The 26,680-nt window shown below is 38.4% G+C and overlaps 1 protein-coding gene across 11 annotated transcripts in view; it reads right to left on the bottom strand.

Moving 5' to 3' along the window:
- Window positions 1-26,680, bottom strand: part of RPS6KA3 (ribosomal protein S6 kinase A3) — a 113,641-nt gene that overhangs the window by 29,028 nt on the left and 57,933 nt on the right. For all 11 annotated transcript variants that reach the window (XM_055266987.2, XM_063634979.1, XM_063634978.1 and 8 more), the window contains 8 exons: window positions 26,152-26,268; window positions 20,899-20,980; window positions 11,603-11,683; window positions 10,726-10,805; window positions 10,023-10,129; window positions 5,032-5,069; window positions 4,368-4,510; window positions 2,699-2,769 (listed from right to left, as the gene is read on the bottom strand). In XM_055266987.2, the coding sequence (XP_055122962.2) occupies window positions 2,699-2,769; window positions 4,368-4,510; window positions 5,032-5,069; window positions 10,023-10,129; window positions 10,726-10,805; window positions 11,603-11,683; window positions 20,899-20,980; window positions 26,152-26,268 (719 nt within the window). The remainder of the gene's footprint in view (window positions 1-2,698; window positions 2,770-4,367; window positions 4,511-5,031; window positions 5,070-10,022; window positions 10,130-10,725; window positions 10,806-11,602; window positions 11,684-20,898; window positions 20,981-26,151; window positions 26,269-26,680) is intronic.

The raw sequence follows: 26,680 nt of genomic DNA on the forward strand, positions 1-26,680 counted from the left end.
CATAGATCTACTTTCCACACTTGTTTCAATGCCGTATTATCTTAGTTACTGTTATAATAAGACTTAATACCTGGTAAAGCAAGTCTTCCTATTTTGGTCTTCAAGAGTATTTCAGCTATTCTTGGTCCTTTGTATTAACATATTAGAATCAGTTTATCAAGATTCACATTAAAAAGTTGTTAGGATTTTAATTTTATTTGCATTGAAACTATAGTTTTGTCATCCATTATAGTAGCCACTAGCCACATACGGCTACTGAGCACCTGAAATGTGCCAATCCACATTGTAAGTGTAAAATACACACTGAATTTCAAATGAGAATGAAAAAAATTAGTTTACAACAAATACCTCAATCATTTTTTAACATTGGCTACATGCTGAAATAACATCTTGGGTACACTGGGTTAAATAAAATATTACAATTAACTTTCCTTTTACTTTTTAACTTTTTTTATTTTTTGAGATGAGTTTCATTCATCACCCAGGCTGCAGTGCAGTGGCATGATCTTAGCTCACTGCAAACTCCGCCTCCCGGGTTCAAGTGATTCTTCTGCCTCAGCCTCCGAAGTAGCTGGGATTACAGGTGTGTGCCACCACGCCCAGCTAATTTTTGTATGTTTAGTAGAGACAGGGTTTTGTCATGTTGGCCAGGCTGGTCTCGAACTCCTGACCTCAGGTGATCCACCCGCCATGGCCTCCCAAAGTGCTGGGATAAAAGGCGTGAGCCACCACGCCCTGCCTCTTTTTACTTTTTAAAATGTAGGTACTAGAAAACTTAAAATTACGTATGTGGTTCGCATTATATTTCTCTTCTTTTTTTCTTTTTTTTTTTTTTTTTGAGACAGGGTCTCACTCTTTACTCTGTTGCTCAGGTTGGAGTGTGGTGGTGTGATCAGGGCTCACTGTAGTCTTGACCTCCCAGGCTCAAGTGATCCTTTCACCTCAGCCTCCCAAGTGGCTGGGACTACTGTCACGTGCCACCACATCTGGCTAATTTTGTTATTTTTTATTTTTGTAGAGATGGGGTTTTGCCATGTTGCCCAAGCTGGTCTCAAACTCCTTGGCTCAAGCAATCTGCCCACCTCGGCCTCCCAAAGTGCTGGGATTATAGGCATGAGCCACCATGCCTGGCTGGTTCACATTGTATTTCTAGTGGATAACACTGATCTATAGAACTGTTATCTTTACAACACTAGGTCTGTCATAACATGAACATGGTATAGCCTTTCAAGTTATTTTGGTCTTTTAAAATTTCTTTAAATAAAATTTTCTGGTTTTTTTGCACAGAGGTCTTACACAACTTCTGCTAGATTTATCATTAGGTATCTGAGAATTTTTACATTGTTGTAAACACTATTCTCTTTGAAAATTCCATTTTTTTCTTGAGATGGAATTTCACTCTTATTGCCCAGGCTGGAGTGCAGTGGCATGATCTTGGCTCACTGCAACCTCTGCTTCCCGGGTTCAAGTGATTCTCCTGCCTCAGCCTCCAGAGTAGTTGGGATTACAGGCACCTGCCACCATGCCCGGCTGATTTTTTCTGTTTTTAGTAGAGACAGGGTTTCGCCATGTTGGCCAGGCTGGTCTCGAACTCCAGACCTCAGGTGATCTGCCTGCCTCGGCCTGCCAAAGTGCTGGGATTACAGGCGTGAGCCACTGTGCCCGGATAAAAATTCCATTTTCTATTGCTAGTACAGAGACGTAGAATAGATTTTTGTTTATTGACCTTGTATCCAGTAACTTTGCTAAACTTATTAATTCCAAGAATTTATATGATCACTGTATTTTCTTTTCTTTTCTGAGACAGAGTTTTGCTCTGTTACCCAGGCTGGGGTGCAGTAGAACCATCTCAGCTCACTGTAGCCTCAAGCTCCTGGGCTCAAATGATTCTCCTGTCTTAGCCCCCATCCGCCACCCCGCAAAGTAGCACTACAGGTGCTTACCACCATGCCTGGCTAATTTTTGCATTTTTTTGTGGAGATGGGATTTTGCTATGTTGTGCAGGCTGATGACTGGATCGTCTACGGATACAGTCATGTTATCTCAATAATGATAATTTTATTTCTTCTTTTTAAACCTTATACTTTACTTTTTTGCCTGACTTACCATATTGGCTAGGACTTCCAGGACAATGTAGACAGAAGTGAAATAATGGGCTTCCCTGCCATATTACAAATCCCAAAAGTAAAGCTTTCAGTATTTCACTATTAACATGAAGATAATATGAGTACTCTAAATCTATGCAGTCTGTTCATATTCAAACCACGTAATATTGATGAATTTTTAGTTATTTCTTATACTACAGCCAACACTCTAAAATCTCATTTTTTAGTGTGAAACATTGATTTTATTTTACTTTTTTGAGATAGAGTCTCGCTCTGTTGCCCAGGATGGAGTACAGTGGTGTGATATCAGCTCACTGCAACCTCCACCTCCCGGGTTCAAGGGATTCTCCTGCCTCAGCCTCCTGAGTAGCTGAGACTACAGGTGTGCACCACCATGCCCAGCTAAGTTTTGTATTTTTAGTAGAGATGGGGTTTCACCATGTTGGCCAGGCTGGTCTCGAACTCCTGATCTTAAGTGATCCATCTGCCTCGCCCTTCCAAAGTGCTGGGATTACAGGCATGAGCCACAGCGCCCAGCCTGAAGCACTTATTTTAAAATCTCATCAAAACATCTATATTAAGGGAGTACTTACTTAAGAATCATAGTCATTGTTTCTTTTCGATCTTTTCCTTGGAAAGGTAGTGTACCAGTAAGCATTTCAAACTACAGAAAGGCAAAATAATCAGAAGTATTAGTCAATAAATATAAAATCTCAAGGCCAGAAGGTAAAAAAAAAAAAGCATCATTTTAATTATAACCAAATATTCTAAAATTGCTACATAACAAGTGTTTTCTATTTCTACCATATTTGTTACTGAAGTTCTTGATAATTCCTAAAACGACTGAGCTATACAGTTTTTTTTTTTTGTAGAAATCAATCACATTTTTTTTTTTTTTTTGAGACAGGGCCTGGCTCTGTTGCCCAGGCTGGAGCGCAGTGGCACAATCTCGGCTCACTGAAGCTTCCATCTCCTGGGCTCAAGCAATTCTCCCACCTCAGCTTCCCAAGTAGCTGGGACTACAGGCCTGTGCCACCACGACTGGCTAATTATGTCCATATTTTTTTTTTGTAGAAACGAGGTCTCAGTACATTGCCCAGGTTGGTCTTGAACTCCTGACTCAAGGGATTCTCCCACCTCAGCCTCTCAAAGTGCTGGGATTAGAGGCATGGGCCACCATGCTCAGCTTCATCAATCACATTTCAAATGGCAATTTTAAAGTGTAGATATGTGAACAATTTGATAGATATGCCAATTTCATATGAACTTATTTTATTTATTTTTTTTTGAGACGGAGTCTTACTCTGTCACCCAGGCTGGAGTGCAGTTGGCACGATCTTCGCTCACTGCAATCTCCATCTCCTGGGTTCAAGTGGTTCTCCTGCCTTAGCCTCCCAAGTAGCTGGGATTACAGGTGTGTGCCACCATGCCTGGCTAATTTTTTGTAGTTGTAGTAGAGACAGGGTTTCACCATGTTGTCCAGGCTGGTCTTACAGGCATAAGCCACCACGCCCAGCCTAATTTTTGTATTTTTAGTAGAAACGGGGTTTCACCATGTTGGCCAGGCTGGTTTCGAACTCCTGACTTTAAGAGATCCACCTGCCTCGGCCTCCCAAAGTGCAGGGATTACAGGCATGAGCCACCGTGCCCGGCAGAACTTATTATATATTTTTTGAAACAGAGTCTCGCTCTGTTGCCCAGGCTGGAGTGCAGTGGCGTGATCTTGGCTCACTGCAACCTCTGCCTCCCAGGTTCTAGCGATTCTCCAGCCTCAGCCTCCTGAGGTGTGTGCCATCCTGCTCGGCTAATTTTTGTATTTTTAGTGGAGATGGGGTTTTGCCATGTTGGCCATGCTCGTCTTGAACTCCTGACGTCAGGTGATCTACCCGCCTCAGTCTCCCAAAGTGCTACGATTACAGGTGTGAGCCACTGCCCTCGGCCAAATGAACTTATTTTAAGGGTCACTTACTAACAGATTTCTGGACCAGTTTCTCCAAAAGACTAAACACCATTAATGCTTTAGATTGTTACTATTAGCAGGAAATCTATGGTAATATATTTTTTTTGCCTTTTCACATTAGGATGAGATAGACGCAGCTAACAGATTTCATAGTCCTTCTATACTGCATGCAATAATGTTTCTTGGTTATTTATTACATATGGCATAAAGAAAATAAAAACACCAGTTTCTTTAACATTCACTGCTGATCCTCACTTAACAACCTCCTTCCCCGCCAAAAAAACCCCAAATTCAAACCTTACCATTAACACACCAAAAGACCACCAGTCAGCACTCTGAGTATGACCTCGACGATTAACTACTTCTGGAGCCATATACTCCACAGTTCCACAAAAAGAATATGCCTTCTTTTCATGGTCAATAGACTCTTTACTTAGGCCGAAATCTGCCAAAACAAATATCATAAATATCCTACATAAATTTGCACATGTAAATTTTAAACTTTGAGTTCTGACATTAATCATTTAAAATTTCTAATACAAGTTTTTTTTTTTTTTTTTTGAGACGGAGTCTCGCTCTGTCTCCCAGGCTGGAGTACAGTGACGCCATCTTGGCTCACTGTAACCTCTGCCTCCCGGGTTCAAGTGATTCTCCTGCCTCAGCCTCCCAAGTAACTGGGATTACAGGCGTGCACCACCATGCCCAGCTCAGTTTTTTGTATTTTTAGTAGAAACAGGGTTTCACCATGTTGGCCAGGCTAGTCTTGAATTCCCGACCTCAAGTGATCCACCTGCCTCGGCCTCCCAGAATGCTGGGATTACAGGGGTGAGCCACCACGCCTGGCCCTAATACAAGTTTTTAATTTTAATACAGTGTATTACTCAATATTTGTACCACAATCAACCTTAAAGGAAAGTATACATTGTAGGAGAAAATATTTTAATAAAACGAGGATTTTTTTTTTACCTGTTAACTTGATGTGACCTTCTTCATCAAGAAGTATGCTGAAAAAAACAAAGAAAATCTTTTAAGAACACTAAATAGAGATTTATAGAAGCTAAGACTGAAATTACATCCTTGAGCATCAGATCACCACATTTACTCTAAAATATTGCTTTAGACTGTGAATAAGATGGCAAAGGCAAAGGAGGAACAAATTATTTTTTGGACACACATTTATAACAAATCCCAAAGGCAATGCCATCAACTTGTATTAATATGCCAGGGGCACTTGAAAATTATTAGGAAAAGAATCAAATCACCTGTACTCTTCCCAGCTGCTCTTTCTAATGCCTTTCTGCAGAAGTAGTTTGACTAAACCCCCTAGTGCCTGCATTAATAGACAGAGGGTCCACACATTTAATTCAAAAACATCAGACATGTCATTCTCTTGGTTATTTTATTTTGCCTTTTTTTCCTTTTTGTGGAGAATAGGGTCTCACTATGTTGCCCAGGCAGGTCTTGAACTGCTGGGCTCAAGCTATCCTCTTGCTTCTGCCTCCCTAAGTGCTGGGATTACTCCCTAAGGTGTGAGCCACTGCGTGCCCAGCTCTCTTGGTCATTTTAAAGGTATCTGACTCAATCATTGTTTCCTCATTTTTTTTTTTTTCCTGACACGACCTACACAATCCTCTTCTCCTTCCCCATACTCCTTGTTTTTCATTGACCCCTCCCTTCACTATACATATTCTCCAGGGTTTTCTCTCTTCCCCAATAAACTGTGAGCTCCTAGAAGGGTTGACCTTATTCATCTTTATAGCTCAGTGTCTGGCAGTGTACAGTACAAATAAGAAATGTTGAATGAATAAGGCCTGTTTGCAAAGGGCCTACAGGGCATTCCAAATAGTTTGGGCTTCTTGTCAAGGACAAGGGAGACCATAAAAGGTGTACATTCATGGAGGGTAGAGAAATTTACAGAGAAAATAAAGGGCATTTAGTGAGCTCACTGGGTCATGACAAAGAACAACTGGGGAATGACACTCAGGTTTCTGGCTTGAGCAGATACTTGAGTGGAGTGTAATGCTATTAATCAAGGAGCTACAGAAAGGAGAGAATACTAAGCTGTAAGCCAATAATTGTGTTAAGCTGGTGCAGAAGTAATTAAAAGTAATGGTAAAAACCGCAACTGCTTTTGCACCAACCTAATATTTCTGGATAGGTATGGGGTCAAGCAATAAACTGTTTCACTTATATTTAAAGCTATCCCACAATATAGGCATTTCCTTACTTTTATTTTAACTAAAAATGTGCAAGTCAAATTTTGTTATAAAATTTTACTATAACAAAAATATTACCAATCTTTCTATTTCATAAATGCAAACATAATTACAACAAAGTTTACCACTGAAGGTAATTCAGTAGGGACTTATTTTTCAAGTTTCTTTTATCACAAGCACTTGTTATGAAAAATATTAATATTGATTATGCTTGATTATGAAGAGATCAACACATTTAGAGAGTATAAAGGGCATTATTAGGTACTGTAGAAATCATCCTCCCTTCTAATGAATACACAAAAAACAGTTCTAAAAACAAAACTTCAAGTAATTCTCGGTAATTCTGAAAGAAAAAAGGATAATATGGCTGAAAGGGCATTAGTTATGCCTTCTGTAGCAAATGCATTCTTTTAAGATAACCATGCTTATACTATATCTTTGAAAGAAAAAGTCAACTGTATCACTCTCAATAAGCAACATTCCTTTTCAATGGTTACTAATTATTTTTAGTCATATTTATTATAACAGAGTTCTAGTTTAAAAGAATCTGAAAAACCCTTAACAGTTCATAAAATATTTGGCCTCAAAATTTAAATTTCTCCCAAGTTCTGTATGATGGTATTTACTTGTATAATTTACCAAGTAAGTGTTATTTCAAATTAATGGCATCATCTAGACATGTATGTTTAAGATCTTAATATAAGCAATCTTATCTACATCTGATCTTATTAAAGCCTTGAGACAGGGCTCATACTTTAATATAACTTTATGACCAATGCCAATACAATGGTCTATGGTAAATATATTCAATTAAATAGTATAAAACACACATTTTTATGAATGTTTAATCTTCTGTTTATAGTAATTTTTCTAAGGACTATATGCTTGACTATTCATTCTCACCAATAATATTTTGTGTCACAATAGTTATAAGTTGGGAAAATAATCAGGAAAACTCAGCAGTTATTTGGGGAATAAAAACAAAACCATATGAAACTTACCCCAAAACAATAAAAAACATACGTAAAATATAAAAGTACAACAATTTCTAAACGATCACTTAGAACAGTTCCAGATGAGCATTTCCTCTCTTCCTGTGTTAATACGGAATTTAAATTTTGTACTAACTTTTTTTTTTATTATGCTTTAGGTTCTAGGATACATGTGCAGAACGTGCAGGTTTGTTACATAGGTATACACATGCCGTGGTGGTTTGCTGCACCCATTAACCTGTCATTTACATTAGGCATTTCTCCTAATGCTATCCCTCTCCTAGCCCCCCAGCTCCTGACAGGCTTCAGTATGTGATGTTCCCCTCCCTGTGTCCATGTGTTCTCATTGTTCAACTCCCACTTATGAGTGAGAACATGCAGTGTTTGATTTTTCTATTCCTGTGTTAGTTCGCTGAGAATGATGGTTTCCAGCTTCATCCATGTCCCTGCAAAGGACATGAACTCAGCCTTTTTTATGGCTGCATAGTATTCCATGGTGTACATGTGCCACATTTTCTTTATCCAGTCTATCATTGATGGGCATTTGGGTTGGTTCCAAGTCTTTGCTATTGTGAATAGTGCTGCAATAAACATACATATGCAAGTGTCTTTATAGTAGAATGATTTATATTCCTTTGGGTATATACCCAGTAATGGGATTGCTGGGTCAAACGGTATTTCTGGTTCTAGATCCTTGAGGAATCGCCACACTGTCTTCCACAATGGTTGAACTAATTAACACTCCCACCAACAGTGTAAAAGCGGTTCTATTTCTCCACATCCTCTCCAGCACCTGTTGTTTCCTGACTTTTTAATGATCGCCATTCTAATTGGTGTGAGATGGTATCTCACTCTGGTTTTGATTTGCATTTCTCTAATGACCAGGGATGATGAGCTTTTTTTAATATGCTTGTTGGCCACATAAATGTCTTCTTTTGAGAAGTGTCTGTTCATATCTGTAATATTCAAAATTCTTAACATGATGGTTGTACAACTCTGTGCATATACTAAAAATCAATGAATTATACACTTTTTTTTTTTTTTTTTGAGACTGAGTTTCGCTCTTGTCACCCAGGCTGGCGTGCAATGGCGCAATCTCGGCTCACTGCAACCTCCACCTCCCGGATTCAAGTGATTCTCCTGCCTCAGTCTCCCAAGTAGCTGGGATTACAGGTGTGCACCTCTACGCCTGGCTAATTTTTGTATTTTTAGTGGAGACGGGGTTTCACCATGTTGGCCAGGCTGGTCTCAAACTCCTGACCTCAAGTGATCTGCCTGCCTTGGCCTCCCGAAGTGCTGGGATTATAGGTGTGATCCACTGCACCCAGGCAATGACTTGTATAATACATGAATTACAACTCAATAAAGCTGTTTAAAAATATTCCTGGTAAAGCAAGGCTCGTGCTTATATGCTCATAAAAGGAAAAAAAAACTTTCTTACTCAGTGGTAGATAAACATCAACAAATTAAAACAGAAGTGTGTACAATTTAAATAATATCCGCTTCTTGATGACTGTTACTATCAAACCTGTGGGAAATTTGCTCAACTCACACTTAAAATTTGAAATTACATGGAGAAGAAAATTTTCAATAAATGGTATTTGGGGGAAAGAAAGGGTTAGCTTTATACCATCCCTCTTGCCAAAAAATTTCTAAACAATGGAGCTAAAAGAAAAAAAAAAGATACTATAAAATTAGAAGGAAAATATCTGATCATAGAACTGGGGAAAGCCTAAAAATGAGAGTCAGAATAAATCACAAAAGATTGGTAGATCTGCCTGAATAAAAAAACGTGCATAAATCAAACAACATAAAATTAAAATTGAAAGACTGGAAAAAATGTAAATTTTCTTTCCTTTCCTTTTCTTTTTTTTTTTTGAGACAGAGTCTCACTCTGTTGCCCAGGCTGGAGATGCAATGGAGCGATCTTGGCTCATTGCAGCCTTGATGCCCCAGGCTCAAGCAATCCTCCTGCCTCAGGCTCCTGAGTAGTTGGGACTACAGGCATGTGCCACCACGCCCAGCTAATTTTTTGTAGAGATGGGGTTTCGCCATGTTGCCCACACTGGTCTACAACTCCTGGATTCATGCAATTCAGCCTCCCAAAGTGCTCGGGTTACAGGTGTGAGCCACCATGCCAGGCCAAAAATAACATTCTAAAAATAAAATGAACAAAGGCCATGAGCAGAAAATTCACACAAAAATACAAATTGCCAACGAATGCAGATTTCAACCTCATTAAAAAATCAAAGAATGGGATGGCTGTGGTGGCTCACGCCTGTAATCCCAATACTTTGGGAGGCTGAGGCAGGTGGATCACCTGACGTCAGGAGTTCGAGACCAGGCTGGCCAACATGGTGAAACCCTGTTTCTACTAAAAATACAAAAATTAGCTGGGTGTGTTGGCAGGCACCTGTAATCCCAGCTACTCGGGAGGCTAAGGCAGGAGAATTGCTTGAATCTGGGAGGTGGAGATTGCAGTGAGCTGAGATTGCGCCACTGCACTCCAGCCTGGGCAACAAGAGCAAAACTCCATCTTTAAAAAAAAAAAAAATCAAAGAATGCACACAAAAACAGTATTTTTTGATTAACTGAGATTTTTAAAGTATGAAACTACAGTGTTAGCAGAGATGTGAAGCGCAGACACGCTAGTGCAATACTGTGGGAGTTTCATGAAGCCACTTGATTTTTTATAATCTCCTAAACAATCATATTACATTGTATTCAACTTAGTAGCATGATTCCTTACTTTTCTGGTTTTAAGTCTCTATAAATTATTCCCAGGCTATGTAGATGGTCTAAAGCAAGTGCAAGTTCAGCCAAGTAGAATTTGACATCTTCTTCTGTGAACATCACCTAAAATAAAACAATAATTTTTCTAAATTTATTTTCTTTTTGTGTCTGTAATTTTTAAAGTTCCACTCTAGAGTTTAAATATCCTAAAAATTTTATAAATATGATAATTATACATAGCTTTGTTTACAATTTACTTATGAAAGGAATTTGTAAAATTATCTAATCAGTCAACCAATCACTTACTAAATATTAACTATGCACTATGGGAGAAATAATTTTACATTTTGTTGTTAAGTATATTCAGGATGTGCCACTGTTGTCCCATGACAGTAACATTTTAGAAATGAAAAGTGATCTTTAAAATGCATGCTTAATTTCTAGTACTAATTGTTTAAGGATATCTTGTTGATACATTATTGCTTCTGGAAAAAACTATAAAAGAAGCAGGGTTAAGACAAAGACTGTTTATTTGTCAATTTAAAGTCCTGCTTTCAGAACAAATTCAAAAGGTAGGAAAAGAACTCTTTTTGGGTCTGATTCTTCAAGAATCTTGTGCCACTAGAGAAAATACAGTAAGCATAATACTGAAATATAACAAAGCTTTAGTTCAAACAGGATGCATGTAAATAGATTAAAAATAGAGATTAATTATATACCTCTTTGGATAAGCGTGTAAACAAATCTCCTCCCCTGAGAAAATCCAAAATAAGATACAACTTCCCTTCAGTTTGAAAAGCTGAATGAAGAAATGAAAATTTTCATTTAGTCCACCATAATTTTTTTAGGTTTACATTAGGTCATTCATAAATGAATATTTTAACAAATTAATTATATCAAATGTCAAAACTTACTTTTACTTAGAAGAAAACCACTGATTCATCTTAGTTTCCATGTGGAAATGTTAAATACAGTGTTTCTTATTATGGAATCACTAGATTTTCAACAGGCAAGTCACTCAGGAATACAATAGTTGTAAACCCATGATACATAAGAAAAACTCCTAACAAAAAAAGACTTACTTAACTACGAAATAACATACAAAAACCATGCCACTAGCTACAGAAAAAAATATGGGTTGGTTAGGTTTAATTACACATAGTAAGAATCACCACACCTTTACCCACTGAGAAAAAGCATACGGCTTTGGGGAAAAGAACAGCAGTGACAATGGTTTTAGGATGTTGACATTAGGGATCTCTTTGGCCTTTAGGGTTGGCTAACACATATAGGCTATAAAAGGCTAGTATATTATTATTCATTATTATTATAATAAAAAAGCAATAATTATCATTACCTGTTCCTATGGCTACCACTCAGAAACTAACTTTATAATATTTTAAAAAAACATAAGCTAAACAATAAAAGCTTCTAAAGTTTGTCTAAGAAATAATGGTTTAATTTTCATGACTTTTTACTATATAGATCTGCTAACCACATACAAATATATATTTATTTATAGTCGTTTATCTGAATGTCCTCAGGGATTTTGAGGCATGAGGTCAAGGGATGATGTGGGAGATGGTTCATACTTACCATAATGCAACTTGACAATAAAAGGATGATTAACCTCTACCAAGATATCACGTTCCATTTTTGTCCGAACTCGGTCTCGAACTGTAAAAGATTGTATGTATGCTACGTTGTAATATCTTTCAAAGATAATCTTCAAAATAAATTCTTTTTGGTGCCCATGTTAAACAAAATTTTGCTTATGTGTACTAAAATGTGAATGTTTTACCATTCTTGAATTTACAAAATCAATAATGATATCTTTTACTACATTACATAACCAAAGGAAGTTGTGTATATTTATAAAATCCATGCTTTTAAGTTGGAAAAAATACAGAGAAAATATTAGGTATTGGCTTTAACATCAAATGCACAAGTATTTTAATCACAGCTGTGGAAAATGGCAAAAAAGCATGCAACTTTTAAAAAACAAGGCATCCTAATGAAATAGTAAAACATAAAAAACGAATAGGTTTCAACATTCCATCAGTCCTATCAATTAAACTCAACAAACATTCATTAAGCATACCTAAAATGAGGCAGACATGGGGTAAAGGACAGTTATATCCAAAGAGGTCTATTTTGAGGGAAGAAGAAAGGAAGCAAGAGGGAGAGAGAGAACATACTGTGGTACAGCTGAAAGAGCAAATGTTTTTTGGAGTTTAGACAGAAAGATATGAATTCAGATCTGTGTAATCTTTTTTTTTTTGACAAAAACTTAAGCATCACAAGATCTGTACAATCACGAGCAAGATACTTATTTAAATTCTTTGAAACTCAGTTACCTTTCGGCTATACAATGGGGATAACACTACTGTAGCTTTGAGGAGCATATGACCATTTGAGATGAGGTATGTACCTAGAGCCTGGTATGTATGAGATATTCAATTAAATGGTAGCTACTGTTATTATATCCAAAGTAGCACCATGAATATGATTAAGGGATAAAACAATTTACTACCAGCAATGAGTACTGCAGGATTCAGAGAAGGGCAAGATCAGTCTTACTTGCATAGGAAGGCTAGAAGAAAGATGTAGGGTCAGGGCGCAAGCTTTAAGAGTTTTGGAGTGGAATTTAGATGGGTAGGAAGGATAGGCCCTAGAAAACAAGAGTCCAAGCATGGAGTACCCAGTGCAAGCAAAGATGTGAAGGCATGAATGACGAACAGGAAGGAACTAAATGAGATTTACTACCGCGCCAAGGTGAAATGGGGAGGATCCAGATTCTTGAGAAGTTGGAATGCCAAGATGAATTTATATTTGACCCTGTGAGCAAAGCTCTTTCTCAGCAACCAAATATTTCCTGAGCAAAGTGTATGTGCAATGCACTAGGGATATACATACAAATAAGATAATCTTCAAGAAGCTCAAGATCCAGTGGGAAGGACGGACAGGTAAATAAATGATTATAATACATTCTAAGTACTCTGAATGGTTATATGAAACATGAAAATGGAAAGAATAGGATAATCTTTGGAGGAGGGAGAAAGTTGAGTTGGTTTTATTTTCAGTTTAGGGTGACTGCAGATATTTAAAATATAGAAATAAGACCTCTGGGGAAAATAAACAAAGCAGCTAAAAAATGCCCTATTTTTTCCATTCTACCAGTTTGCTATCCCCAACTGGGAGATTTTCATACCACTGACTGAAAATGGGCAAATCAGAAATAGGAATCAATTGCTCTTGATGTTTACGCAGCTCTTTTAACTGACCTGTCCAGTTAGTATATCAAATTCAATAGCAATCTCTGATTTCATTACCTTGCCCGATCGCTACAACTCTGGTATCTTCCTTGTTGTATCTGATATGCCCCCCTTTTTTTGAGATAGGATATCGCTGTCGCCCTGGCTGGAGTGCAGTGGTGCGACCTCAGCTCACTGCAACCTCCCCCTCCTGGGTTCAAGTGATTCTTCTGCCTCAGCCTCCTGAGCAGCTGGGATTACAAGCTTGTGCTACCATACCTGGCTAATTTTTGTATTTGTAGTAGAGACGGGGTTTCGCCATGTTGGCCAGGCTGGTCTCAAACTTCTGACCTCAGGTGATCCGCCCGCCTCGGCCTCCCCAAGTGCTGGGATTACAGGCATGGGCCACCACGCCCAGCCTGATATGCCCTTTGTACTTTTTATGTGAGTGAAGTTCATCACCAATACCTTCTGATATTTCTGTTCTAGTCTAGCCTAAATCTGTCCTTTTCTCATTATTACCGTACAATTTTGGATTAGTTCCTATCACCTATCACCTTAAAGGTGGATTCCAAAGTCCTACCTCTTTCAATAAGTATACAAGGCTTATCACTTAAAAATACCTCCTCTGCTCAGTAAGCAGCAAAAATATCCACCAATAAATGAACTGTATATCCCTCTTCTCTTATTTTACCACAATGAAAAGAACAATTATTTGGGAGTCAAGAACTACAGTTTAGTGGCTATACTAATAACTAGATGAACTCATAACTATCTTGGTCAAATCATTTCATTGCTCAGGGATTTCCTGTTTCCTCCTCTATAAAATGAAGGATTAGAACCAAGATGATTTTCTTGTGAGATAGTTTTCTCTTCAACATTTCCTTATATGTAACATTGATGAGACCTTGTTTAACTGAAAATGAGCAGTGAGAGTCCTTCACTAAAGAATTCCTTCATTTTGTCTGAGGTAGGCCTGTGTCATAATTCTAATCTCATTTCTTTTGCTTATGTAAAGACCTAGTGACAATTCTAAATCATCCTATCATGAGGAATTTTGATTAGTATATACTAATTCAGAAGAAGGCATGTTTTATATAGGCCAACTTCTAATCCCAACATAGAACTGGTTAATAATGACTCATGCTGGCAAAGCAACTGGATTCCTCTGAAATATTTTTTCTTCTGGAGTAGTTATTAGATTTAAGCCCTTCTTGACTGACCATGAGAATGAAGAAGAAGAAATGTTGTTTATGTTCCTAGGACTATGCATTAAGAAACCTTTTTAAGCAGTTTACAGAACCTGTTAAACAAACAGACCACTTTAATAGGACAGAAGTCCCCATTAACTTTATCTAATGTTATTGACTTCTATTTGACCCCATTTATCGTATTAATAGGAACTTTAAAATGGGAAGAGACTTCTGGTTAAACATGGATATTTTACTCTCTACATTCTTCCAAAACCCCATGGAAATGACAATAATGGAAAAACTGCATAAACTCACAAGGACAGGAAGCAATAGTAGAAGATGGGCAAGTGGTAACTAACAAAGCAGACCAGAGAAAGCTAAAAATCTAAGCCTAAGGAAAGGAAGCCAATGAAAAATAAGCAAATTCTTGTCATTAAAATCTTTCCAATCAGCTTTCTAGCACCTGACTCTTAAGGAAAAGATAGCAAAAGATCCCCAGGCATTTGGAGAAAGGCTCTAAACATGAAAAACATCAAAATAAACAGAAAAATGGAATAAAAGGAAACAGAGACAATGTGAGGAACAGAACATAACTTAAACACAACACAACACAACTCAATCTTGTAATTTATGTCCACTGAGGGAGCAAAGATAATATGGCACCTCACCCTTTTTAAAGCTTCTTGTTCTTGTTTAAAAAGGGTGGTGGGGTGGAGGAAGGAACAAGTATCCTCAACAAATAAACTACAAGGAAAAGATAAGAAATGGAGAAAGAGTTCATAGATGAAAAGACTTAACATTATCAACCAATTGCAAAGTTGAGACCTTCTATGTATGAATCCTAATTTAAAAAGACTGCATAAAGAAACATAAATTTTAATAGTAGGGACAACTAGCAATTTGAACAAAGACTGGATATCTTTATGCTCATTTTTAAGGTATGATAATACAGTTGAATTATCTCTTTTAGGAGTCTATCTTTTTTTTGAGATGGAGTCTTGCCCTGTCGCCCAGGCTGGAGTGCATTGGTGTAATCTCAACTCACTGCAACCTCCGCCTCCCGGGTTCAAACGATTCTCCTGTCTCAGCCTCCCGAGTAGCTGGGATTATAGGTGCCCGCCACCATGCCCAGCTAATTTTTGTATTTTTAGTAGAGACGGGGTTTCACCATGTTGGCCAGGCTGGTCTCAAACTCCTGACCTCATGATCCACCCGCCTCGGCCTCCCAAAGTGCTGAGATTACAGGCATGAGCCACTGTACCTAGCCAGGAGTCTACCTTTTAGAGATATATACTAAAATATTTATGAAAGACATTCTACAGTGTCTGGGATTTCATTCAAAATATCAAGAGGAGAAGAAGGAGAACACTGATGAAAAAAGGTTGGCCATGAGTTGATAAATATTGAAGCAGGGAGAAGGGTATGGGGGTTCATTATATTCTTCTGTCTCTTTCTTAAATGTTTGACACTTTCCGTAATTAAAAAAAGTTTTAATGAAATAATCAGAGAACAAGAAAATCTAGGAAATGAAAAGCGATGGCAGAAACAAAAAGGTCAATAGAAGAGTTGGAAGATGGTTAAAGAAATTTCACAGAAAATAGAAAAAATGGAAGATAGAAGGTGGAAAAATAAAGAAAATTAAGGAACAATTCAGGAGGTTTAACTAACATATTCCAAAGAGTAGCACTTACAAATGTAGAATAAATGACAAAAACTTTCCCAAGACTGAAGAAAGCAGTTTTTAGGTTGAAAGAGACCACACCTCATATATGATATGATATAGTTTTAGAAACCCACACTCAAGAATACCACTATATAAATTTCAGAACACCAGGAATAAAGAGTAGATTCTAAAGACTTCCAAAGAGGAAAAGCAGCTTACACACAAAGGACTGGGAGTGAGACCAGCAATTAACTTCACCACTGTAACACAGGAAACTAGAAGACAATGGAAGCAATACCTTCAAATATCTGGTGGAAAATTCTTTCTGATCTAGAATTTTATACTCAGCCAAATTATAAACTAAGTGAGAGGTGGTAGAATAAAGCCATTTCCAGACATGGAGGGTCACAAAAAATTTAGTATCCATTTACTCATTCTGAGGTAGCTATGAGAAGATGAGTTCCATCAAAACTAAAAAGTAAACTGAGAAAAAGGTAGGTACAGAATTTATGAAAAGAGACTGAATACAGAAAAGAAGTGAAGGAAATGTGACTCTAGTATACTATTTCGTTCAGCTAGGAACAAGTCTTATAAAGCTGTAACAATGAAAACATTATTGGGAAGATGTGAAAAGGGAAACTGTGAGTGGGTGGCAGCATGAGAGAACTGAATCTTAGTCTTCCATGTCAGAAAGGCAATAGATTATGTCTCCAAATGAAAACAAAGAATCGCAATATAAAAGTGTTGAATATAAATGTAAATGGCAGCAGCTAAAGAGATGAAAGTCATTGTCTCTGGGGTTCAAGAATTAGGATAGGCAGGAGGGTGGGCAAAGCATAGCTATGTTATATGGTAAGATTCTACAGATATTCTTTTGATAAATATAAAAATTTAAGAACACATTCAGAATTATTCAGCAGTTTAAAATTCCAATAAGTCAAATATTTTCACTTTTCTATGATCTCTTTTATAGCTATTATCTATACAATTTTACATACTTGTAGCTCAATTTGTTCTAATTTTCACTACATTCATTTTTGTAATTACATTTAAGATACTTTATTTTAATAATATCCTATTAAGTGGTAAACCATAATTTTATAACATTCCTCTATTTTTCCTTATTAAAAAAATTTTTTTTTAGGGACAGGATCTCCCTCTACCCAGGGTGGAGTACAGTGGTGTAATCAAAGCTCACTGTAACCTTGAAGATTCAAGCGATCCTCATGCTTCAGCCCCCACAGTCAGCTGGGACTAGAGGCACATGCCACCAAGCCTGGCTAATTATTCTATTTTTTGTAGAGATGAGGTCTCACTATGCTGCCCAGGCTGGTCTTGAACTCCTGGGCTCAGGCAATCCTCCCACCTCAGCCTCCCAAAGTGCTGAAATTATAGGAATGAGCCACTATGCCTGGTCACAATTCCTCTAGTTTTCCAGTGTGTATGTGATTTCTAACTTCTTGCTATTGTAAATAATGTTGCAACAAGAATTTTCAAGCCTATGAATCCTTTTTTTGAAGCTATTTCCTCAGGTTAATGTAGCAGCAATAATGGCTTTCCAATTTATGCTGCCATCATATGAAATAACATGCATTCATCTCACTCTGTCACCCAGGCTGGAGTACAGTGGTGTGATCACAGCTCACTGCAACCTCAAACTCCTGGGCTCAAGAGATCCTCTTGCCTCAGCCTCCAGAGTAGCTAGAATCACAGGCTTGCACCACTACAATCATCTGATTTTATTTTTATTTTTTGTAGAGACAGGGTCTTGCTATATTGCCCTAGCTAGTCTTGAATTCCTGGCCTTAAGCCATCCTCCCGCCTCAGCCTCCCAAAGTGCTAGGATTACAAGTGTGAGCCACTGAGCCCAGCAAACTTTATTATTTTAATATGCATTTTTGTTTTTTTTGTTTGTTTGTTTGTTTTTGTTTTTTTTTGAGGCGGAGTCTCACTCTGTTGCCCAGGCTGGAGTGCAGTGGCGCGATCTCGGCTCACTGCAAGCTCCGCCTCCTGGGTTCATGCCATTCTCCTGCCTCAGCCTCTCCGAGTAGCTGGGACTACAGGCGCCCACCACCACGCCCGGCTAATTTTTTGTATTTTTAGTAGAGACGGGGTTTCACCGTGGTCTCGATCTCCTGACCTCGTGATCCGCCCGCCTCGGCCTCCCAAAGTGCTGGGATTACAAGCGTGAGCCACCGCGCCCGGCCTAATATGCATCTTTGACTTTCACCAAAACTGAACATTTCCCCAAAGATTATTTACCTCCTTGTGTAAACTTTATTCAAAATCCTCCAGATGGAGGATATAATGGTATTTCTTATCAATTCCTAACTCCTTCATTCTTTTTACGTTTATTAGTTGGAATTATATTGCAAGAAAGAGTTTTCCCTTTTCCCCCATTAATTAATTTATAAATTAACCTATGGCTTACTTTATTCAACTGGGTTGTAATCTATCACTAACATTTATTATTGCAATGTTTAAGTTGCCCCAGATTTGGCCAGTAGAAGCCCCTTAGCCAACTCCTTATATTAATATATATATTTATACTATTTTTCATTGTACGAAATGTTAACAATTTTTGTATTACTAATTTGTTTGTAATTTGCTCAATATTTCCTCACAAGTTTCCTAGATGTGTTAAGTTGTAAAATTCAGTTAGGGTGGAGTTTGTTATGGTGTTATTTTCCAGGTTGCTCAGGGGTATTTCTTTTTTTCTTTTTTTCTTTTTTTTTTTTTTTTTGAGATGGAGTTTTGCTCTTGTTGCCTAGGCTGGAGTACAGTGGTGCGATCCCGGCTCACTGCAACCTCCGCCTCCTGGGTTCAAGCGATTTTCCTGTCTCAGCCTCATGAGTAGCTGGGATTACAGACACCCACCACCATGCCTGGCTAATTTTTTTTTGTATTTTTAGTAGAGACGGGGTTTTGCCACGTTGGGCAGGCCGGTCTCGAACTCCTGACCTCAGGTGATCTGCCTGCCTCGGCCTCCCAAAGTGCTGGGATTACAGGTGTGAGCCACCGTGCCCGGCTGAGCTCAGGGGTATTTCAAACAAAATTTATGAAATCATTACTTAATTTCCCATTGTTCTGTATGCCTGTTTTGTCATACAGCATGGCAGGTACTCAATATTTTTGTAACAAATACACTAAAATTTGATATATATATTTTGTACTATTTTGTTCCACTGATTCTATGCCTGTATTACTCCCCCCAATAACACACTAAGTTAGTGCTACTTGAAGCATTAGGATCTGAGAGAGCTTGTTCCCTTATTCTTCTTTTCCAAAATATTCTGGATTTGGAAATAAAATTCTGAATTATTTTGTTAAGTTTTAAGGAAAATGCAGCTGGAATCTTAATGATATTGAGGTAACTGAATGGCTAGAGGAGTAGTGAGATTCTTAACAGTTAGCCTTCTCTAATAGGGATTGGGCATTTATTTCTTTTCCTGGTATCTTTTAGGTTTCTCAAGAGTTTTGTAGTTTCCTTTACATACACTATGCACAATACAAATCCTGTTAAATATATAAAATCAAACTACTTTTGTTGCTTTTGTGAATGAACTCTCTGAGTTTCTCTATGCAGCTTTGTAACATGGGATTCATGAGTATAAAGTCACAAATGCAGTGACAGAAAGGCAGGGGATTGAGGATATAATTTAATTCCCTGGTCCTAGCAGGAATCAAGTAAGTGGTAATGCCATGGGGTAGGACTGAATAGGAAAGAAAATATGTTCAGGGAGGGAGTAACAGAATGGAAGCAAACGACAGTGTTTATAGAGAGAAGTGAAATTTCTTGGGATGTCCATGGTGGGTGACTAATTGGGAATAACAGAAATCATAAATGATCATTGCAAATATTAGAGAATATTTTCAAAGCCTTATAAATTACATGTAAATTGAAGAGGAAAAAATGGACCTTTAGTAATCAATACACAAAACATCTAGAGGTCATGAGGTTAAAATAAGTGATACCACTAAATTAAAGGAAGAATTGAGTATTTTTAAATCTATATTTCTTCTTAACACTTTTTTTTTTTGAGACGGAGTTTCACACTTGTTGCCCAGGCTGGAGTGCAATGGCACGATCTTGGCTCACCGCAACCTCCGCCTCCCGGGTTCAAGCGATTCTCTTGCCTCAGCCTCTGAGTAGCTGGAATTACAGGCATGTGCCACCATGCCCAGCTAATTTTTTGTATTTTTAGTAAAGATGGGGTTTCTCCATGTTGGTCAGGCTGATCTCGAACTCCTAACCTCAGGTGATCCGCCTGCCTTGGCCTCCCAAAGTGCTGGGATTACAGGTGTGAGCCACCACGCCCGGCCTCTTCTTAACTACTTTTTACCTAGGAGAGCCAAATCCTGCATTAGGGTTTTCAAATCACAGGCTCAGAATAAAAACTTATTTGGAGACCAGAAGTCATAAAGTCCTTTAGAATAAAAGCTATTTTGCATCCAGTAAATCAGTACATTTTTAAAAACATTAAAATAAATATATAAATTTGAAAATGAATCAAACCCAGTTTTAATTTTCTAAATGTTTACTTGTATAAAACCCAATATGAATTTAGAATACTTCTTTTATAACGTGGCAACTCTGGTTCTCACTAGTTATATGATTCCTAGCCTAGCAGGAAAAATTCACTAAAAGTCAGCCTAAATTTAAAGCTGGTAACAGGAACCTATTCAGAATGTAAATAACATACCAAGGAGTCCCATGAGCTCTATTGAGACCTTTCAGTTTGTTTAGACTACATGAACATTACAAATAGCAGCAGCACTTACCTTTCAGTGTGGCCTTCTTCAATACCTTCATGGCATAAAGCTGCCTAGCATCAGAGCCTGAGATTTTTTTAACTAAGAAAACCTGCATTTAAATGAGAAAATAAATATTACAAAGTAGTATAAACTATATCTTTGTTAAAATAAGACCCTGCTATAATACAGTTTATTATTATAATATAGATTCAGATATACTATAGATTATTTCCCCTAAAATGTATCAATTATAAATACTAGTTATAAACATTGGTTATAACTTGGGGTGTCAACATAAGTGAATACATTTTTTTCATTTTGTTGTTTGCCAGTTCCCAAAGAGCATGTAACACACTAAGACAGAAAAAAAAAATCTTTAAACTACATATGTATGAATTAGATGGAAAAAATCCCAAAATGTTTAAAGTATAACACAGGTGGTATGATGGCCCTGCTTTTAACAAAACAGAAATTCTACTGAGCCCATCAAAATTGTTATACGGGGGTTCTTCTTGACCACAATTTCCTGTTGATACAAGTATTCACTGACGGAGGGTCTTTTCTGTATACAAAAGCTGCATATAAATCTCACTGCTCAGTGGAACAATTTAAAACACTTACATTGGGCTGGGAGCGGTGGTGCACCCCAATAATCCCAGCACTTTGGGAGGCCAAGGCAGGTGGATCACCTGAGGTCAGGAGTTCGAGACCAGCCTGACCAACATGGTGAAACCCCGTGTCTACTAAAAATATAAAATGAGTCAGATGTGATAGCTGGTACCTGTAATCCCAGCTACTTGGGAGGCTGAGGCAGGAGAATCACTTGAACCCGGGAGGTGGAGGGTGCAATGAGCCGAGATCGCACCATTGCACTCCAGCCTGGGCAACAAGAGCCAGAGTCCGTCTCAAAACAACAACAAAATTAAAAGCAAAAACAAAAACAAAAAACTTACATTGAAGAATCCTGTGCACAAATATTTAATGTGACTTAAGTTAGAACCCACCTCCCCACCTTTTTATGGTCAAATTATCACATACACCTAAATATGAAGAACACAATTCTCAGGTATGTTATTGGGCATCCTGGCTTTCTAAATATTTGTGCAAAATGAATAAAGCCTGTTCTAAGTAACTCATGGTCATTCTATAACATGGCTAATACAAGACTACCAATACATCTCTTCTACTCATTTTGACCATTAGGTTCATGATCATTTCCATTGAACCTTTAAATAGATATGCCAAATAGATTTGAATTTCAACTCCTCTTCCCTATCCATTCTTTTGTAGCAGTGGTCTTATGCTTCCACAGGTGGGAAGAAGAGAAGCAATCACACTCAAGAATTAAGTTTAGGATCAGCTTTCATTCATCTGAATTAGCACATCAGGCTATTAGCACAAAATTAAAAAAGGATTCATTCAACTGATTCTAGGACAAGGCAGAGTTTCTCACTTTGAGAAATTGTGCCAAGTCAATGGGCAATGACCACAAATTAAGTGAAGAGCACCACAACTTGCGGAGAAACCCTGATACAGGGTGTGTTGCTCTCCAACAATCACCACCCCCTTCACCATGCACCACGCTTTAGCTCCTTTCAGCCAGTTAGTGGGGAGCCAACCTAGGGAGAGAAAAGCATCCTTAATCAGGGTGGATCTAAGCTCTGGAATGATGGTTAAGTATTAAAGGTAATCAGAGATTATTAGTATTTTTGATGGAAATAAAATCTGATGAGGTAGAGATAATTAGGATTTATTTGATATTTAATCTTCCTTAAGAGTCCCTAACCATTCTGTAAGAAAAATTCTCCTGGTGAATTCCAAACTTTCAACTGTTCTTTGAACGCATCTTCTTAACACTCCAGCACTTCTTAGTTTGCAAAGTACTTTCACCACCATTTGTAATAAATCATCGTGTCAATTTTGGGAGGCAGACCTACTAGGCAATGCCTATTTTATAGCTGTCCAAACTAGGGCTTAGGGGGTTAAGTAATTTGCCCAGTGTCACAGTGGAGGTACTGGGACAGAGTCCGTGTCAGTCACCCAGTATTCTGCTTCTGCTCAGGGTGCTGTTTATCTGTTCCCTTTGGCCAGTAACCAGGCAAGCCCAGCAGGAGCAGCAGCGGTCCCAGCTGCCATCTCTTCCTCCACCAGAGCATTTCTGACCTTTTCTCACTCCCCCATGAAGCTATTCTAGTCTCTGACAGGTCATCCCTGTTTCCTTGGCTTACTGTGGCCTTTCAGAATGAGTAAGAAAGGAGACAACCTATTTTGAATGTTTGGTATTTATAGTATGATATTTAAATTACTTTTAAAGACGTAAAGGGAGAAGCACGCTAATTCCAAGAACTTAAATATTGTGTTCCCTGAAAATCTAATTTATAAAAATTACCCATCTATTTGGGTTTGAGTGGTGTGATAATTTAATACCAGATATTATGTGCTTGGCCTTTTATCATTTAATTCTCACTACTCTCCTATGGGGTCAGAACTATTACACACCCACTAATTCTTTCCAGAATTATATGCCAGGCACTGTGCTACTGGTTCAATGCTGAGACTTGATAAAAGGCATGACCCTTCACTCATGGAACATTTAGTCTAGTGGGGGAGACAGCCACTAAACAAATAATTAAACAACTGAAAAACTGCAATTGTGGCAAGTGCCATGAAGATGAGGTATGTAACGTTCTGAGAGGGTATAACCAGGGAACATAACCTGGGAAGGATGCAGGGAAAGCTTCCTTGAGATCACAGGTGCAAGAGGAGCTAACCAGCTGAGGAAGAGGCAAGGGTAGAGCAGAGTGTTTCAGGCAGAAGGAATAAAATATGGAAAGGCTTTCCAGCAGGATGGAACTTAAGGACTTGGTCCTGCTTAAGGACCAACAAAGGCAGCCAATGTGACCAGAACACAGAGCGTGAAAAGTATGTAAACTGATGCTGGAGAGGTAGCCAGAGACCAGACTGAGGGGCTCCTCAGCCATCTTAAGAATTCGTCTTTATTGTAAAAGCAAAGAGAGGCCACTGAAAGGTTATGGGGGGGGTAGAGTAAAAGATTAGTTCATGCTGGCTATCACGTAAATAATGGATCAAGGCAAGAATACATTTGGAAAGACCCAGTTAGGAGACTCCTTCAATAGACCAGGAAGAAAGGTGGTCGCATATTCTTGAGGGGTGGCAGGCAGGCTTTGAGAAATCTTTACTGAATCTACAGTACTTGGTGACAGATAAGATTGGCCAGGTCAGAGTGGGACAGGGGAGGTAGGGACTAGAAATATACATCAAGAATGCTTCCCAAGTTTCTAAATTGCTTAATGAGAGAAAAATGAAATAGAACAGTTTGAGGCTTAGGGAAAGATCATGAGTTTGGTCTCAGACATGTTGACTTTAAAGTGCTTTTAAGACATAGAAAAAGAGTAAGCAGCTGTGCATAAGAATTCAGAGCTTGGAGGAGCAATCTAGATTGGAGATATAAATCTGTTATGTCAGCTGTATGTGAGTTACAATTGAGATAGCGGGCACAGAGAAAATCAATTAGTAGAGTATTAGTAACAGGGAAGAAGGCAGCCTAGAATCGAACCTTGAAGAACTTCAAAATTTAATGACTGGCTAGAGGAAGGAAATGGGGATCCAAGAGGTTAAGTAACTTTCTCAAGCACACACAGTGAATAAATAGAAGAAAAAAATTGAATCGAAGTCTGGCTGACCTAGAGCCCAAACTTACAACCATTACGCTCTGCTGGCTACTTACTCTATATTTGGATTAAAAGCATCCTTTTGGGTTCTAAAGAGGTTAACAACTGTAACAAATTACCTGTGTTAGCCAAGAATTGCTAAATACCCCTACTAAAATACACAAGAGAGCTAAACTGGTGCTGTTCTGAAACTTGCAAAGCATGATATATTCAAATATTTCCTTACAGAGAAGTGGTAAGGAATCACTGCATTGTGAAAGTTGAATACAATCTCCAAATTTTCCTCTTGCCAAGAAACAACCTAGACCAGTGATCCCCAACCTTTTTTAGCACCAGGGACTGGTTTCATGGAAGAGAGTTTTTTCACAGACTGGCGTGGTGGGAGGGGGAGATGATTTTGGGATGAAACTGTTCCACCTCAGATCATCAGGCATTAGATTCTCATAAGGAGTGCACAACCTAGATCCCTCCCATGTGCAGTTCACATCAGGGTTCGTGCTCCTATGAGAATCGAATGCTGCCACTGATCTGACAGGAGGTGGTGCTCAAACGGCAATGCTTACCCCGGGGGTTGGGGACCCCTGGTCTAAACAGATCAAGCAGTAGTAATTATGATGCTGTACTTCTCTAAATGGAGTACAGAAGTGCCCCTGAGGTGTGCAGTGTGTATGTATGTGGTGGGAGACGAGCACTACATGAAAAACACTGATAAAGATGTTGCATCTTCGACCGGGCGTGGTTGCTCACGCATGTAATCCCAGCATTTTGGGAGGCCGAGGCAAGTGGATCGCTTTGAGCTCAAGAGTTTGAGACCAGCCTGAGCAACATGGCGAAACCCCATCTCTACAAAAAAACATAAAAATTAGCCGGGCGTGGTGGTGTGTGCCTTGGTCCCAGCTACTCAGGAGGCTGAGGCTGGAGAATTGCTTGAACCTGGGAGGCAGAGGTTGTAGTGAGCCGAGATCACGCCACTGTACTCCAGCCTGGGTGACAGAGGCAGACCCTACCTTCTGGGGGAATTTTACTTGGTGGCTTTGGGAAACATTTTTTGATATTAAAAACAAATACGATGTTACTAGATAAAATGCAAACTTTGCATTCATTTTAAAGACAAGCCAGGAGTCAAGAAAACTTCAAAATTGTAGCGGTAGCCCCCAACCCTACTTCTTTGGGAGCATCACTCACTTTATGCTGGTATTAGAGTACACTGGAAGAGAGGCTGAGATGCGCTGTTATACTGTATTGTAAGATCACCTTCCAACCCTACCCAAGGACTCAAAAAGAGGCCAGTGTATCAAGGGAATATCTTGTGATTTTTAACCATTCAAGAATCACAACTGGAGAGGTCATGTGGTCTTGAAGATAAAATAGGAAGCAAATACTACCAATTTATTAAAGTCTCCAATGTACTTTTGAACAACTTTATTCACTTTCCCGCACTTACTGATAGTGAGAAACGTAAAAAAACAGAAAACATTGCTGGTAGGAAGACTGGTAGCATTTCATAAAATATTTGTTTCCTCATGTGTATGAAATACATATGAATTGAAAAGACAACTTTTAAAAGAAGCACACACTCATGACTTACCTTTCCAAATGATCCCTGCCCCAATACTTTTAAAAGTTCAAACTGGGAAGGATCTGCCTTTTCATGTCCTTCCTTTACATGATGTGTGATTGCAATTTCTTTGATACTGACTTCTTCCTGTTGAGATAAACATAAGAGGAGCAAACAGGGTTAGCCAGAGCTATTTTCTCCCGCTAAAAATCAAACAATATTAATTTAATCATAAATCAATCTGATTTCTAAGCATATTAGAAATCCTCAAATTAACATACAAAAACCACCTTTTACCAACCCATCAAGTGAATATGCCACACACATATACTTTCAGGTTAAATGTCAGAGATAGTTGTACCAGCCTACTACATATGTAGGCCAATTTAACCTCTACATGACATTTAGTACTAAGTATTTCCAAGTCTTCATTCTCTCTACTGGAGATAATTAGAATAGTTTTATTGGGTGGGGGCAGAGGGTGTAAAGAAGTCTGAAAATAACAGATTGGAATAATCTGCTGTGCTCTGGTGTGTGGTTATGCTACGCAGAACTAATG

This window comes from Symphalangus syndactylus, chromosome X (genome assembly GCF_028878055.3).
Source record: "Symphalangus syndactylus isolate Jambi chromosome X, NHGRI_mSymSyn1-v2.1_pri, whole genome shotgun sequence".
In the NCBI taxonomy this organism is placed as follows: Eukaryota; Metazoa; Chordata; class Mammalia; order Primates; family Hylobatidae; genus Symphalangus; species Symphalangus syndactylus.